A 16,227-nucleotide genomic window follows, 5' to 3' on the forward strand; every position below is an offset into this window, starting at 1 on the left:
CTCTGGAAAGGCAGATCTCTGGAAAGGCAGATCTCTGGAAAGGCAGATCTCTGGAAAGGCAGATCTCTGGAAAGGCAGATCTCTGGAAAGGCAGATCTCTGGAAAGGCAGATCTCTGGAAAGGCAGATACAAAGTGAGATCTAATTGAAACATACAACATTCTGAAAAGGTTTGACAGGAAGGTTGTTTCACATGGCTGGCAATCTGAAACTAGGATCAAGGTCTCAGGAGCGCAACTAAGGGAGCGCAACTAAGGTTCACCAGGCTAATCTCTGGAAAGGCAGATCTCTGGAAAGGCAGATCTCTGGAAAGGCAGATACAAAGTGAGATCTAATTGAAACATACAACATTCTGAAAGGGTTTGACAGGAAGGTTGTTTCACATGGCTGGCAATCTGAAACTAGGATCAAGGTCTCAGGACAGAGGGCGAGATAATTTGGGAGTGGAAATGAAATGGTTTTATTCCTGGCACCTGGACAATTCTCCATCACAAAGGGCTGCAAAGTTCATGTGGTTGAATATACTTAAGAAGGAAATAGATACACATCCAGATTAAAAAGGCATTAAGATGTGTGGAGAGAGAGTGGGAATGTGGCATTAGAAGGAATCATTGAATTGCTGAACCATCTTGAATGGTCAAACAGTCTTTTTCCATTCCTATCTTACTATGTTTGTCATAAACAAGGAAAAGTAGACATACGGTATATAAAAAGAAAGGCATATGAAAAATCACCAAAAAGATATGGCTACCAGTGGGAAAAATGGAAATTGGTTAGTTTGATCCAAGTATAATTCAAAAATTTGTCGGTCCTCTACCTGAACTCTTGTTAGCCAAGTAATGTCAGAAATGATGTTTATGGAAAAAAAACACAAAGAGAAGGCTGACATAAAATTGCATACTTATATTATCTTTACAAGTAAAATACATTGAAGTCTGTATCAAAAATTGATTTAATTGTAATTACAGGATTTTACCATCATCTGAAAAGGCGTAACAAAATAGTGCACCATGTCTCATATGTCTACTGTTTAAAGAAATGAAAGAGGTCATCCTCCACCAAGTATGGCACAACCTATTTTTAAAATTACTCTTCCTGCTCAGGAAACAAACAGTACTTGCAAAGAAGTCAGAAAATCAAATGTGGGGCTTGGAAGGCAACAGTGAAAATTGACTTCTCATTTGCTACATACACAACAGGACGAGGAATTAACATTCACAGTGACTGAATCTGTACTGCCCTTTCCCTGTTCCTGCATCAAATGCATTCACTTACTTATAAAACTGTGGTAACACTCCTTGTTTGGTATAGATTTCCTCCTGTAGATGAAAGTCTATGGGTTCAAATCCTATATGTACAATCTTCAACGCTATTTTAAGGGTATGCTTGCATTAATGGCGATGCTGAATTTCAGAAGTGAGGTTAAAATACCTGCCCTTTGACGGACTACCTGATCAACGATGGAACCATTCCATGTCATAGGCAATTCTCAAGCCATAACTAGCTGCTTGGGATAGTGTAAGAGACAGTATCTCACAGACTGAAGCATTTTGTTTGGACAAGGGAGCTTGCTGTCTACAGAAAAAAAAATGGTAATTATATTACTGTGGAGAAAAGAAATAGTAGGATTGGTACCATAAAAACACAAGTATTTTCATCAGTTTGTACTTCAGTTCCTGCAGCAGATCAATTAAGCAAACTTCCTCTAAGAACCAAAACGAAAATCAACTTTACTACTCCTGGTACATTCCAAATTCTCAATGTGATAATGTTATCCTCAGCATCCCACACACAGTAACCTATAATTCAGTGAGTGATGCCACAGAGGATCTACTGGGTGCTAATTATTGAAAATAGGTTGAAATTATAGTCTTTGTAGTTCAATGCTGAGGACTTGTATCACAGCAAAAACAATAATACACTTGTGGAAATAAAAATAATAATAATACATAATAATCTCTCACATTGGTCAGATTTTCAACAAATCTTCAAATTCTTTTGGTTTAGTATGATTTTAAGACAACCAGATCTTTTTGGAACTCTGCTGCTGGAATAAAAAAAACTATTGAAAGAAAGCACCATAATTTTAATTTCATCAATAATTTTACATTAAGATTTTGAATATTATTTTTGTACTTCAAAAGGAGTATGAAATATTGTAGCATTAAATATCTCAATAATTCAGAAAAATTGCTAACTTGGCTTACTTTGCAAATACAATTAAAATTATTAGTGTACACATGACTAAAACAAATTCACCACATCAAGCAAATGAAACTACCAAAACGAATAGTTCGGCAAAAAGCAGTAACGATTGGATCACAGCAAATATACAAGTACCAAAGTGAACCACAAAAAGATACACAAAACATTATATACAGCATGCGATTCCCAATTTATTAAGATTACAGAGGTTTAAAATATGTTCAAGGCCCGCTCCCTCTCTACAAAGAAGAAACAAAATTTTACCACATGAATCTTTGAATTTCTTTCTTATCTGGCCACTGGAAGGTTTTATAAAGAAACAAATAAAGAGTTAACACATTTACTAAAGAATACAGAGCCAGCTCTGCAATAACTTTGAAGCTTGAGGGCATTGGGATGTTGAGTCTGTAGATCAAGTAGGGTACTATGAAATAACGAAACTCCAGTAACTTTTGTGGAACTGTGGCAATGACTAAACAGGAAAAATATGCCAAGATCCAGAATATTGATTTGGACTTCAATGCTTCAACAAATGTCCAAGCAGCAAAGATGTACCCTGGGACCAACAGATATTTGATCACTTCATGTCTCTGAAATATATTTTTCCAAATGTAAAATGTGTAGTGTCTGTTGTCCGCAATCAAGAACTTATGGACATAGGTAAATTTCCAAATCAACAACAGGGAGACAATTCCAAAACCAATATAAAATAACGTGTGTTTCTTTACTGAATCCAAGAAAGAAACGATCTTTAGAAAGGAAACTAGATGAAAAAGAGAGAAAACAAGCGTGAAGGAAAAGAAGTAATATAACTGAGGGAAATTCAGAGTGATCTCATGACTGGTTCTGTCACCAACAACTATGCCTCCATTCAGAAATAAAAATAGAAGAAAACCAATAACCAAGGTAATGTATGGCCAGGTCAAAACGGTCAATGCTTTCAGATTCTTCAGTGACAGAACATACCCGAAAAGAAACTGCACAACCTTCTTGATTTCATCAGTTAGATCCACAATACATGCTGTCTTTGCATCCTTTTTCTTGGCCAAATCAGTCTTCCATGCTTCTGTCAACTTCTGTGCAATAATATTTCCCGCACAGAATATAATCCATATGATATTAGTCTGACGGAACATAAAAGCGCAGAAACCAAGGCAGGCAGCAACTTTGTGACTCCCATACAGGCACATTAAGTAAGTAAACAGGATAAAGAATGTTGAGCCTGCATCTGTGTAATACAAGAATGAGAAAAAGTAAAGCAAAGGGAATGAGGCAAGTGCTAATGCAGACGCTATTCTTTGGAATGCAGAGGTAGCCTGGGAAGAAAAAAAAAATAATTACAATATAATATTCATTGGCAAGATAGTTCAATTAAAACAATGAAAAAAAAACTGCATTTATATTTTTACAAAAATGTACAAAGTGCTTTATTCACATGCAAACATTGTTGTGTCAAAAACCTTCATGTTTATTAAATACTCATTTCATGTATACTTACACATGACTTTGTCATCGCCTCAAAGACAGAAAATAGGAAATGGAAGAGGAATATGCTAAATTTCAAGACTATTCCACAAATGAGACCACAGTTAAAAATTTTCCTCAACTTCCACTATTCAATTATCAATATCCCAGAAATATTGATAATATCTGGGATATAGGCAATTTCATATTATTATTAACTCAATATTATCAACTCAATTAAATTGAATCAATGTCCTGAATAAATTCAGATTACAAACCCACTGCCTAATGAAGTCAAGATTTCAATCGCTCACAATACCCTTGAATATATAAAAATCTCATCTCAATCTAAACTGCTTGATATCTTGTCCAGACTCTGAACTTGAGTTCTACTCTATCAAGCCTACTAAGAATTAATATGAATTGAAGAGACTATCTCTTATTCTTCTAAACTTAATGGCCACCATTTTTTTGTTTTCAATAAGTTCTTCATTTTATACTCAAAAATGATATGGATGTTTTGTATGTCATACCATAACATAAAAAGTTTCAACTCCAGTTATATAGATGCAAGTTGGGTTTTCTCACTCCAGTATACTGAGCTCTTACTATAGTTTCCTTCTTTCCTTGCGCCCTTAACTCCTGGTGGAGTCGTCGGGGCGCCATCATGACAAGCTTTGCACCAGTCTGTTCCATCTGTCGCGGTTGTGTGCCAGAGCCTGGGTCACCACAAATGTTTTCCCTGTCCATTCTTTAATGTTGTCCATCCATCTTTGTTGTCTACCTCTCCTTTTTTTCCCCCTCCACTGTTCCTTGTAGAACGGTCTTTGCAAGGCCACTGGATCTTGTTATGTGGCTGCACCATCTCAGCTTTCTTTCCTTTATCGTTGTGAGAAGGTCTTCATGGGGGCCAATGTGGTGCTGGATGGTCTTGCAGACTTGCTCATTTGTGATGTGGTCCAAATATGAGATGCCTAAGATGTTGCGATAGCATCTCATTTCGAATGCCTGTATCTTCCTCTGTAGCTCTGCTGTGAGGGTCCATGTCTCACATGTGTACAGGAAGATGGAGAATACCAATGCATACAGGAGTCTGATCATGCAAGATCAGACTCCAGAGTATATTTTGCAATTACCTAAATAATTAATTTATCTATTCACTGCTTTTCTAAATGCAGGAGTAACAAAAAAGTAACAAAATTGCAGTCAGAGAATAATGCATTAGAGTTTATATTTAGGTTCTGAATTCATACCAAGAATGCAGGTATATTGTGTTTAATGTTAAACAGTAGCAATATTGGGGATTTAACATAATTAGTGCCCTGTATTCGTACCTGTTTCTTTAAGACCATAAGACATAGGAGCAGAATTAGGCCACTTGGCCTATCAAGTCTGCTCCACCATTCCATCATGGCTGATTTATTATCCCTCTCAGGCCTATTCCCCTGCCTTCTCCCTGTTACCTTTGACACCCTAAGAACCTCTGCTTTAAATGTACTCAGTGGCTTAGCCTCTATCGCCGTCCGTGGCAATGAATTCCACAGATTCACTATCCTCTAACTAAAGAAATTACTTCTCATCTCTGTTCTGTCCTTCTATCCTGAGGATGTGCCCTCAGTCCTCGACTCATCCACTATCGGAAACCTCCACACCACATCCACTCTGTTGAAGCCCTTCAACATTCAATAGGTTTCAATGAGATCCTCCCTTATTTTTCTAAACTCCAGCAAGTATAGGCCCAGAGACATCAAATGCTCTTCATATGAAAACACACACAAAATTATGGAGGAACTCAACAGGCCTGACTGATTTCCATTATTCAAATAGTTGACCTATAATGTGAAAAGCAGCAGTCCCAATAACAACCCTGTGCAACACATGTCTGGCAGCCAAGCAGAATAGGCCCCCTTTATTCTGACTCTTTGCCTCCTGCTAGTCAGCCAATCTTCTATCCATGTTCGAATACTGTAATACCATGGGCTACTAACAAGCTTAGCAGCTTCATGCGCGGCACCTTGTCAAAGGCCTTCTATAAACCAAGTAAATAACATCTACTGGCTCTCCTTTGTCTATCCTGCCTGTTATTTCTTCAAATAATTACAACAGATTTGCCAGACAAGATTTTCTCTTCAGGAAACCGTGCTGACTTCGGTCTACTTTATCATGCACCTCGGGTACTCTGAAACCTCATCCTTAATAATGGACTACCAACATCTTCCCAACCACTGAAGTCAGACTGACTGGCCCATAATTTCTATTTTTCTTGCTTCCTCCTTTCTTAAAGAGTGAAATGACATTTGCAAGTTTCTAGTCCTCTGGAACCATTCCAAAATCTAGAGATTCTTGAAAGGTCATTACAAATGCCCCCACAGTCTCCTCAGCTACCTCTTTCAGAAACTTGGGGTGTACATCATCTGGTCCAGGTGACTTACTTACATTCAGACCCTTCAGCTTCTCAAGCACCTTCTCCTTAGATAATTAAAAGCAACTGCACTCACTTCTGTCCCCTGACACTCTCGAATATCTGGTATACTGGCAGAGTCTTCAATGGTGAATACTCATGCAAAATGCTTATTAAATTCATCTGCCATTTCTTTGTCCCATATTACTACTTCTCCATCATTATTTTCCAATGGTCCAATATCCACTCTCGCCTCTCTTTTACTCTTTATATATCTGAAGAAATGTTTGGTATCCTCTTTGGTATTATTGGCTAGCTTACCTTCATATTTCATCTTGACTCTCCTTATAGTCTTTTTGAATGCCATTTGTTGGTTTTTAAAAGCTTCCCAATCCTCTAACTTCCAAATAATTTTTGATTCATTATATGCCCTCTCTTTTGCTTTTATGCTGTCTTTGACTTCCCTTGTCACCAACAGATGCCTCATCCTCCCTTTAGAATACTTTTTCAACTTTGGGATGTATCTAAACTGTGGCTTCTGAATTGTCCCCAGAAACTCCAGCCATTGCTGTTTTCCTGTCATCCCTGCTAGAGTCCCCTTTCAATGAACTTTGGCCTGCTCCTCTCTTATGACTCTATAACTCCCTTTACTCCATTTGTATTCCTGATAGCTCTGATTTTATTGTCTCCCTCTCAAACTGCAGGGTGAATTCTATCACTGCCTCCCAAGGGTTCCTTTACCTTAAGCTCTGTAATCAAATCTGGTTCATTACACAACAGCCAATCCTGAATTTCCTTTCCCCTAGTGGGCTCACCCACAAGCTGCTCTAAAAAGCATCTCTTAGGTATTCCACAAATTCCCTCTACTGGGATCCAGCACTAATCTAATTTCACCAATCAACTTGCATACTGAAATCCCTCATGACTATTGTAACATTGCCCTTTTTACATGCCTTTCCTACTTACCATTAAAATTTATATCCCACAATCTGGTTACTGTTTGGAGAACTTCGTATAACTTCCAATAAGGTCTTTTTATCCTTGCAGTTTCTTAACTCTACCGACAAGTATTCTATATCTTTCATTCCTAGGTCATCTCTTTCTAAGAATTTAATTTAATTTCTTACCAACAAAGCCACCCCAGCCCCTCTGCCTACCCTTTTGATACAAGGTGTATCCTTGGATATTAAGCTCCCAACTATGATCTTGTTTCAGCCACATCTCAGTGATGCCCACATTATACCTGCCTATCTCTTAACTGTACTACAAGATCATCTACCTTACACTGTACATTGCATGCATTCCAATAGAACACTTCCAGTCCTATCTTCATCACCCTGTTCGATTTTGCCCCCATGTTACACTTCATCTCATTCCACAGTCTGCAATTTTGCCCTATCATCTGCCTGTCCTTCCTTACAGTCTCACTAAACAGTGCATCAAATTGTATACCAACTGCCCCAGCCTCAGCCCTATCACTCTGGCTCCCATCCCCCTGCCAACTTAGTTTAAGCCTTTCCCAAATGTGCCCGCAAGAATATTGGTCCCCCTCAGTTCAGGTGTAACCAATCCTTTTCGTACAGGTCATACCTTCCCTAGAAGAGCTCCCAATGATCCAGAAATCTGAAACTGTGCCCTCTGCATCACTTCATCAACCACTCTTTAACTGAAGAGTTTGTACAAATAAACCCCTGAAATAACGGTGAGAACACCTGCACCTGGACCACCAAGTGAGCAAAAGTCAGTTTTCTGCAGTTATTTTTATACATTTCTAAAATTTATCATTGCTGGTGTAGAAGGCTATCTAACAAATGTATGAAAATATAACAACATGAAGCTCTCGAGCCTGGTATGACACTGATCAGATGTCACAAGTAAATTGCAAATTTCTTATAAGCCCCTTTATTAATGCGAGTATATTTTAATATATTAATTTTATTGAAATGAAAATCAATTTCACTTTCTTACTGTTGGAGAGCAACAGTCATAGAGCAGAGCTATAAGATCTTCCACCCAATGAGGCTATCCTGACCACCCATCTAGTCCCAGTTTCCCAAGTTTGGCCCATATCCCTCTAAGCTCTGTTGCACTAAGTACCTCTACAAGTGCTTCTTAAATGAAGCTATTGCTTCAACCACCTCCCCTGACAGTTCTTTCCATATACTCTGCACCCTGTGTGTGAAGAAATTGCCCCTGAGGTCCCTTATGAGTCTTTCTCCTCTCACCCTAAATCTATGTCCCCTAGTTTTGGACTCCCCCCTCCACCCTGGGGAAAAGACTGCGACCATTTACCTTATTATATGCCCCCATGATTTTATAAACCACTTTAAGGTCACCCTTTATTGCCCTACACTCCAAGGAGCAAAGACCCAGTTTGGCCAAGCTCCCCCGGTAACTTAGACACTCTAGTCCTGGCAACGTGCTTGTAAACTGCATTCATTAAAACTTAAACACATCTTTCCTGTAACAGGGTGACCAAAACTGTACACAGTACTCTAAGTGTGGCCTCACTAACTACTTACACAACTCGGACATAATGTCCCAGCTCCTGTGCTCCATGCTCAATCATCAACACCACCTCATTTTGTGTCATCCACAAACTTACTGATCTAACCTTGTGTGTCTGTATCCGAATAATTTCTATAAATAATGAATAACAAGACTGATCTCACTGAATAATCCCCCAAGTATGCCATCTCTTTAGTACTGCAGTTAGGTTCTCCCTATCAAAAAGGCAATATGCAGGCCTGTACCTCTGCCATGCTTGTAGCTTCGGTATCCTGGAATACTGAGCTGCCAGTTCTGCTCTACTTAGTCATGTTTCTGTAATGGCTATAACATCCTAGTCCTCAGAGCCAATTCATACTCCAAATTCATCCGTCTTACCCCTTACACCTTGTGCATTGAAATAAATGCAGTTTAACTAGGTATCCCTTTCCCTGCCTTTACCGTGTCCCTGACTATCCTGATTACTAAACTTGCTCTCACTATTATCCCAAGGTTTGCTCCTACTCATGGTCCGACCCTGCCAAATTAGTTGAAACCCACCCATGTAGCACTAACAAATTTTCCTGCAGGGGTATTAGCGGCATTGAGACTGGGCAAGCTGAAAGGATATGGAAATTCACACACATTGTCCCCACACATGTTCGTAGTCAGTGAAGCCTAAAACAGGTGTACACCACTGGAAATTTACCTGCACATCAAATGGGGACACTTTATTATAGGGAAAGATGTGACTATAAGACCAAGGAACAGAATTAGGATGAACTATTTCATCATAGCTGATCCATTTCTCTCAGTGGTGTGCTAAAACACCATCATTTAGTAAAATTATACAGCAGTATAATGAATGTACGTATTCTGTCAACAAGGGTCATGCTGCTTTAATACAGAACTTCCTATTTTAACCGTACTTCATTATTTTGGCAGTAAAATGAACTAATCAAGCTGGTACCTTGTCCTTCTGATGTATCCTGCACAACAGCAAATAAAGTAAGTAGAGGTTCCCAGTATTGAACAGCAGATTAATGAATCGTAGCATTCCTGTGGAGCACACAACAGTTCCTGTCCAGCTCAGCAGCCATGACACTGGCTTGATTATTCCAGTGGACACCAAGTAGAGACCGGGTAGGGTAGTGATCATCGGATCCCACTGCATAATATCGGGAAGAGAACAGTTTATAACAATTAAAATACTGAAACTGGCAACAACTGTATATTTACAATGTACTTTAACTTTTATATAAAGAAAACAATGAACAAAAGGTAAAAGGTAATCAACCTATATTTGATTAAGTCTACGTGTTTCAAACATGAAAGAAAGCCAAGATCTTAAAATCCAAAATGGGTAGTAGTCCTTGATGTGCTAGTGGTACTTCAGAGAAATACTGCATATATCATTATTTTCCATATTGTTTCCAAAATGTTAACAATGGAAACCTACCTTTAAAATGACTCCCCTCAAAATGTGAAATCACTTCTTTTGTTTAGGGGTAACTCTGAGATCAAGCACATTTTTAATAGATTGCAGTATTGTTTTTCTCATTTTACAAATTCTCTTAATCCCATGTTTAAGATGTTACACACCACTCAATCAGTTAATAATGGCAGTGATTTTTGAGGTTCATAGTAACAATGTCTGATGGCCTATAAAATGAACAAGCTAGGTCATTTATTTCAATTCTGTACAGTATATGGAAATTTTAAAAATAAATCAACAAAGAAATAAAATTTGGAACTAAATTCATCAGAGAAATTTATGACAAAGGAGGCAAATACAATCCATCCATAATTTGGCTATTTCTTGTCCCCTCAGTTCACAACCATGCAGGTTATAGCTCTTTCAGAACTGCTTCAAGCACATTTAGAATGTGATCAATATTTCAGGCTCAACCACCTTGCAGGTTATGATTTCCAGAGCTTCTCAGCTATTTACACAGGAAAAATTCTTGAAAGTCAGTTTAATCTTTAAATCTTCATTCATAATTATTGATTTATTTGCTAAAGAAAATAGTGTAATGCCTGGAATATGTTCACTTCCTATATATTTTTTTTCTAGAAGAGATTAAAGGGGAATGTGGGGGTAATACACACTGGTGTAGCTTATATAATGCAACATTTAGCTATTAAAGACTAAGCTTGGTGAAATTTAACTTGTGTTTTCAGAACACTTTCTTGTCTGTATTTCACTGCTGGAAATAATTAAGCTATAAAACTGTTACTGAAATAATAAGGTTTCAAAGCTTAGAAGGTTTTGCTTTAGCTGACCCAAATGCAGAAAAATGAAATATACTCTGGTTCCAAGAAAAATGATTCATACAAATTAAATCCTGAAAAGAACTGAGTAATTTCTATGCCAGATTTCTTCTCTGTTTACTGCACCTTGAGTTGTCATGTTTTTGTACAGCTCAATGAAATCTTTCCTTAGTCTCTTTTGTTCCAACTCCTGACCTGATTCACCTCATATCTATAAAACTCCAACTTTGCAATCACACTTGAACACCTTTCTTATACCCATTTCATGCTATCATATTAGTTTACATAATATTGCATCTATGGTTTGATGTTTGTTCTTTGGAGTTCTAGTACAGCCAGCCTGCTCTTGTACTCTATACCTTGACTGACAACGTCATGTATCCCAAGTCTTCATAACCACCTCATATATTATCCTCAGGAATCAGAACACAAGGAATAAGGGGAAGCTATTTGACCCCTCTTGCCTACTCCACCAGCCAAAAGACAATCGTTGATCTTTTAACTCAGTATCACGCTCCTGGTAACCTTAAAGCCCTTGTGTTTGAATAAACTTAGTTCTGAGTCTCCACAGTGCTCTTGGTTAAGCCACTACTCAGTGATTGAAGAATATTTCTTCTTAGTTCTGGATGGGCAATCCTTTATTGTGAAACTGTAATGCCTGATTCTGGATGTCACAGCTAGGAGAAACAACATCCCAACAGCTATCACCCTTTTATACTTCTAGTGATCATATTTCAGTAAGATCTCCTCTTAAGGGCAATAAAATAAGAACATTGACCCAATCTGCTTAATCTCTCTTCATAAGACAATTCTTACCACCTTCCCTTGTCCTCACCAATCCCAGGATCCATTTGGTAAACCTCCATTACTCTCCCTCCATGAAGTACATTCAGTATGTAAGAACAGTATAGAATATCCCAGCAAGATCTCACCAGGGCTTTTATGCAACTTGTTTAGGATGTCTTTATTTGGAAATGCATCTATGAATATGCATTTAATCATTCCTTTTCCTCTACCTTTCTACCCTGATTGAATTTCATTTCCCATGTCTCCATTCACCTAATTAGTCCCGTTACCATCATTACCACTAGGGTATCATCAAATTTGGTATAATTTATAAACTTCTCAATTATAGCCCAAACTTCTATGCTCGCTTTGACTATTGGGGGTAAACTTCACAAACTTCCACAGCTCCCAATGACCCTGTGATTCCAGTCTCTGAGGTTGAAGTGAGAGCATCCTTCAGAAGGGTGAACCCATGAAAAGCACCCAGCCCAGATGGGATACCTGGCTGAGTACTAAAGACCTGTGCTGATCAACTGGCTGGAACGTTCACATTGTTAATCTCTCACTTCAGCAGACTGAGGCATCCACCTGCTTCAAACAGGCCTCGATCATACCAGTGCCTAAGAAGAGTGTGGCAACCTGCCTCAATGATGATCGTCCAGCAGCACTTACATCTACGGAGATGAAGTGTTTTGAAACACATCAACTCCTGCCCAAGATGCGACTTGGATCTGCTCCAATTTGCCTACTGGCAGAACAGGTCCATAGCAGATGCCATTTCATTGGCTCTTCACTCAACCCTGGAACATCTGGACAGCAAAGATACATACTTCAGGTTCTCCTATCGTCCACAGCTCAGCATTCAATACTATTATCCCCTCAAAACCAATCAATAAGCTTCAAGACCTTTCCCACAATAACTCCTTGTGCAACTGGATCCTTAATAACCTCACTTGGTCAATTTGGATTGGCAACAACACCTCCTCCATGATCTCCATCAGCACAGGAGCACCACAAGGCTCAGAGCTTAGCCCCCTGCCCTGCGTGCTTTACACTTGTGACTGTGACTAAGCACAGCTCCAGAGCTAAATTTAAGTTTGTTGACAACACCACTGTTGTTGGCTGAATCAAAGGTGGTGACGAATCAGCATATAGGAGGGAGATTGAAAATCTAATTGAGTGGTGCCACAACAGCAACTCCTCACTCAATGTCAGCAAGAACAAGGAGCTGCTCATTGACTTCAGGAGGAGGAAACCGGACTTTAAATTCCACGGTGTTATTACTTCAGAGAATCTGTCCTGGGCCCAGCATGTAAAAGCAATTAGGAAAAAAGCACTGCAGCATCTCTACTTCCTTAGAAGTTTGCAAAGATTCGACATGACATTTAATACTTTGACAAACTTCTATAGATGTGTGGTAGAGAGTATATTGACTGGTTGCATCACAGCCTGGTATGGGAACACCAATATCCTTGAGTGGAAAACCCTACAAAACGTAGTGGAAGCGGCCCAGTCCGTCAGGGGTAAAGCATTCCTCACCTTGAGTACATCTACATGAACTGCTGTTGCAGGAAAGCAGCATCCATCATCAGGCATCCCATCATCCAGTTCATGCTCTTTTGTCACTGCTACCATCAGGAAGAAGGTACAAGAGCCTTGACTCACACCATCAGGTTCAGGAACATTTATTACTCCTCAACCATCAGGCTCTTGAACCAGCAGGGATAATTTAATTTCACTCCCCCCCCCCCATCAGTGAACTGTTCCAACAACCTATGGGCTCACTTTCAAGGACTATTCATCTCATGTTTCAGGATAGACTAACCAAAGAAAAAAAGTAGCATAGACTATAATCTCATTTCTCAATAAAAGATTATTAAAATTTAAACAGGTCACTCATCTATTTAAGTAATGGAAGTATTTAAGAGACTTTTAAAGCACATTGCACGTTAACCTTCCAGAAAAGGTCTGGTCTTTGGACTTGTCCAAATAGACTTAAAGCAAACAAATATATTAATGCTATTCTTAAAGGGAGAAGGTAGGGAACTGCATGCCAATTAGTCTTGATTCAGTCAGAAAAAAAATGCTGGAATTTATTATTCAGGAAGTGGGTCAAGCCCTTTGTCAAATTATCACAATCAGCTTATGGAAAAAAATAAATCTCAGGGGATTAACAATTCAGTGACCACAATGGATGCAAAATAGATTAAAAGACAAAATGCAGAAGGTAGTGATGGACAGCTGTATTTCAGACTGGGGACAGGCGGGGGGGGGGTTGATTTTCAGTATTGATCGTTAACTTGGAAGAACACTGTAGGGTGCAGAATATAAAATAAACAAGGAGGGGCTTGAACTATCATGGCATGAGTTTATCAAGCTGACAGAGAAGATTCAAACACGTTGTCCGTTTCTTTCAAAAAGTCCACGTGCATAGGAATCCCTGCATCACGGCGATAGCAGCAGTACTTGGGATGGGATTGAAAACATCCAGTCCATACATAAGGAATATACAGAAGCCCTGCTTAATAGGTAGCTCCCTGCCCTGTCAAACACTTTCTCCCCACCAGTGGCAGTCTGCAGTTCTGCTACCAGCCACCCCAGAGCTGGAGTGGAAGCTCCTCATCCTTCACCATAGGAAAACCTTGCAGAGATTAGCATCAAAGCTCTGGAGGCCCATAATCTGGTGAAATGGACATGTGGCAGATTAAATTTGACAACTACAGAGTGATGTATTTTGGCTGGAAGAATAACGAAATGTAATGTTACTTAATGGCAGAATCTGAAAGAAGGGTAAAGGTAGAAGGAAAATACACATCAATCTTAGATGGCCTCTCACGTTCGAACAGTGAATGATAAAACAACCGTGATCCTTTGGTACAAAAGCAATATATTGCCATTTCCTTTGTCACATGGTGTGAGCAGAATTATCTGCAGCTTAATGTGAAAAAGACTAAGGAGCTGGTGGTAGACCTGAGGAGAGCTAAGGTACCGGTGACCCCTGTTTCCACCCAGGAGGTCAGTGTGGACATGGTGGAGGATTACAAATACCTGGGGATACGAATTGACAATAAACTGGACTGGTCAAAGAACACTGAGGCTGTCTACAAGAAGGGTCAGAGCCGTCTCTATTTCCTGAGGAGACTGAGGTCCTTTAACATCTGCCGGATGATGCTGAGGATATTCTACGAGTCTGTGGTGGCCAGTGCGATCATGTTTGCTGTTGTGCGCTGGGGCAGCAGGCTGAGGGTAGCAGACACCAACAGAATCAACAAACTCATTCGTAAGGCCAGTGATGTTGTGGGGATGGAACTGGACTCTCTGATGGTGGTGTCTGAAAAGAGGATGTGTCCAAGTTGCATGCCATCTTGGACAATGTCTCCCATCCACTACATAATGTACTGGCTAGGCAGACGAGTACATCCAGCCAGAGACTCATTCCACCGAGATGCAACACAGAGCGTCATAGGAAGTCATTCCTGCCTGTGGCTATCAAACTTTACAACTCCTCCCTTGGAGCGTCAGACATCCTGAGCCAATAGGTTGGTCCTGGACTTATTTCCTGGCATAATTTACATATTACTATTTAACTATTTATGGTTTTATTACTATTTAATTATTTATGGTGCAACTGTAACGAAAACCAATTTCCCCCGGGATCAATAAAGTATGACTATGACTAAAATGCTCGGCCTCAGTTGCTGAATATTTAATTACTGAAATCACCGTTCTAGGAAGAATGCAATGTGATACGGACATGTCAAAGATTTACCTGAACGGTAGAGGAAGAGGTCACGGTTATGTCGAAAGACTGAAGCAAGCCACAGTTCAACCCAAAATTGATCTTAAAGATGTTTAAGCTACAAGATTAAGCTGTTTACAGTGACAATAGAGGTGCCAGCCACAGCAAACGGATGTAAGCCGACTGAGGAAGACGGCATGTTTTTACAAACTTGCTCCTCGCTAGAATGCGCCACCTGAGTGGTTCATGGTAGCAAATTCAGAATGGAAAGGGGAAAAGATGGTGACAAAAACTGCGATTGGGGCTAAATGATTAGTTTATTTTAAAAGTTACCTCCTGCACGGGAATCATTACATGAAATCCAGCATCATAAGGACGAGTTGTGAAACTTTCTCTAAATTAAATATGAAATCAACACTTTAAACATCAGTAAATACAGAAACCTGCAGCTCTAAACTTTGCACGGTTTGTGGTGTGAAGCAGAGGTGATTAGCGAGGCTGCACCTAACTCCGGGTTTTGCAACGACCACAAATCATTCGTACCTCCAGGAATCTCCCCTCGCAGTATTTCTGCGCTTGCGGCACGTGAAAAATCTCGTCCATGTAGGGAGTCCTCTGGGCCCGACTAATCATGGCAAAGAAGACCGAGGCGATGAGGAAGTTGCTGCTCACGACGGCCGAGAACAAGAATTTCTCCACTTTCTCCATGATGGTGCTCCGGCTCCGGCCGGGGCAGCGCCTGAGCTCCGGGACACGACAGCGCGGGGCGAGAGCTCCGGGTCAGCGGACGGCGGGCGCGCCCCTGCGCAACAACACACGCACGCACGCAGGCGGCGCGCGCACTACGGAAGCTTGAGCTCGAGCACGACCAATGG

At 39.9% G+C, this 16,227-nt stretch overlaps 1 protein-coding gene across 1 annotated transcript; it reads right to left on the reverse strand.

Moving 5' to 3' along the window:
* Positions 1–933: 933 nt before the first annotated feature.
* On the reverse strand, positions 934–16,223 carry alg10 (ALG10 alpha-1,2-mannosyltransferase). Its single transcript, XM_072241304.1, has 3 exons — positions 15,896–16,223; positions 9,527–9,724; positions 934–3,520 (listed from the first exon to the last, which is right to left on the reverse strand). Exons 1-3 carry the CDS (start codon positions 16,058–16,060, stop codon positions 2,465–2,467), a joined length of 1,419 nt encoding a protein of 472 aa, XP_072097405.1. The 5' UTR covers positions 16,061–16,223; the 3' UTR covers positions 934–2,464.
* Positions 16,224–16,227: the final 4 nt, after the last annotated feature.

Source organism: Mobula birostris, chromosome 23 (assembly GCF_030028105.1).
Source record: "Mobula birostris isolate sMobBir1 chromosome 23, sMobBir1.hap1, whole genome shotgun sequence".
NCBI lineage: Eukaryota > Metazoa > Chordata > Chondrichthyes > Myliobatiformes > Myliobatidae > Mobula > Mobula birostris.

Coding starts and splice junctions, on each gene's coding strand:
- alg10 (XM_072241304.1), bottom strand. CDS start 16,060: ATGGAGAAAGTGGAGAAATTCTTGTTCTCGGCCGTCGTGAGCAGCAAC. Junction 9,725..15,895: donor GCGAGGGGAGATTCCTGGAG/GTACGAATGATT, acceptor GATATTATGCAG/TGGGATCCGATGATCACTAC. Junction 3,521..9,526: donor GGATACATCAGAAGGACAAG/GTACCAGCTTGA, acceptor TTTTCTTCCCAG/GCTACCTCTGCATTCCAAAG.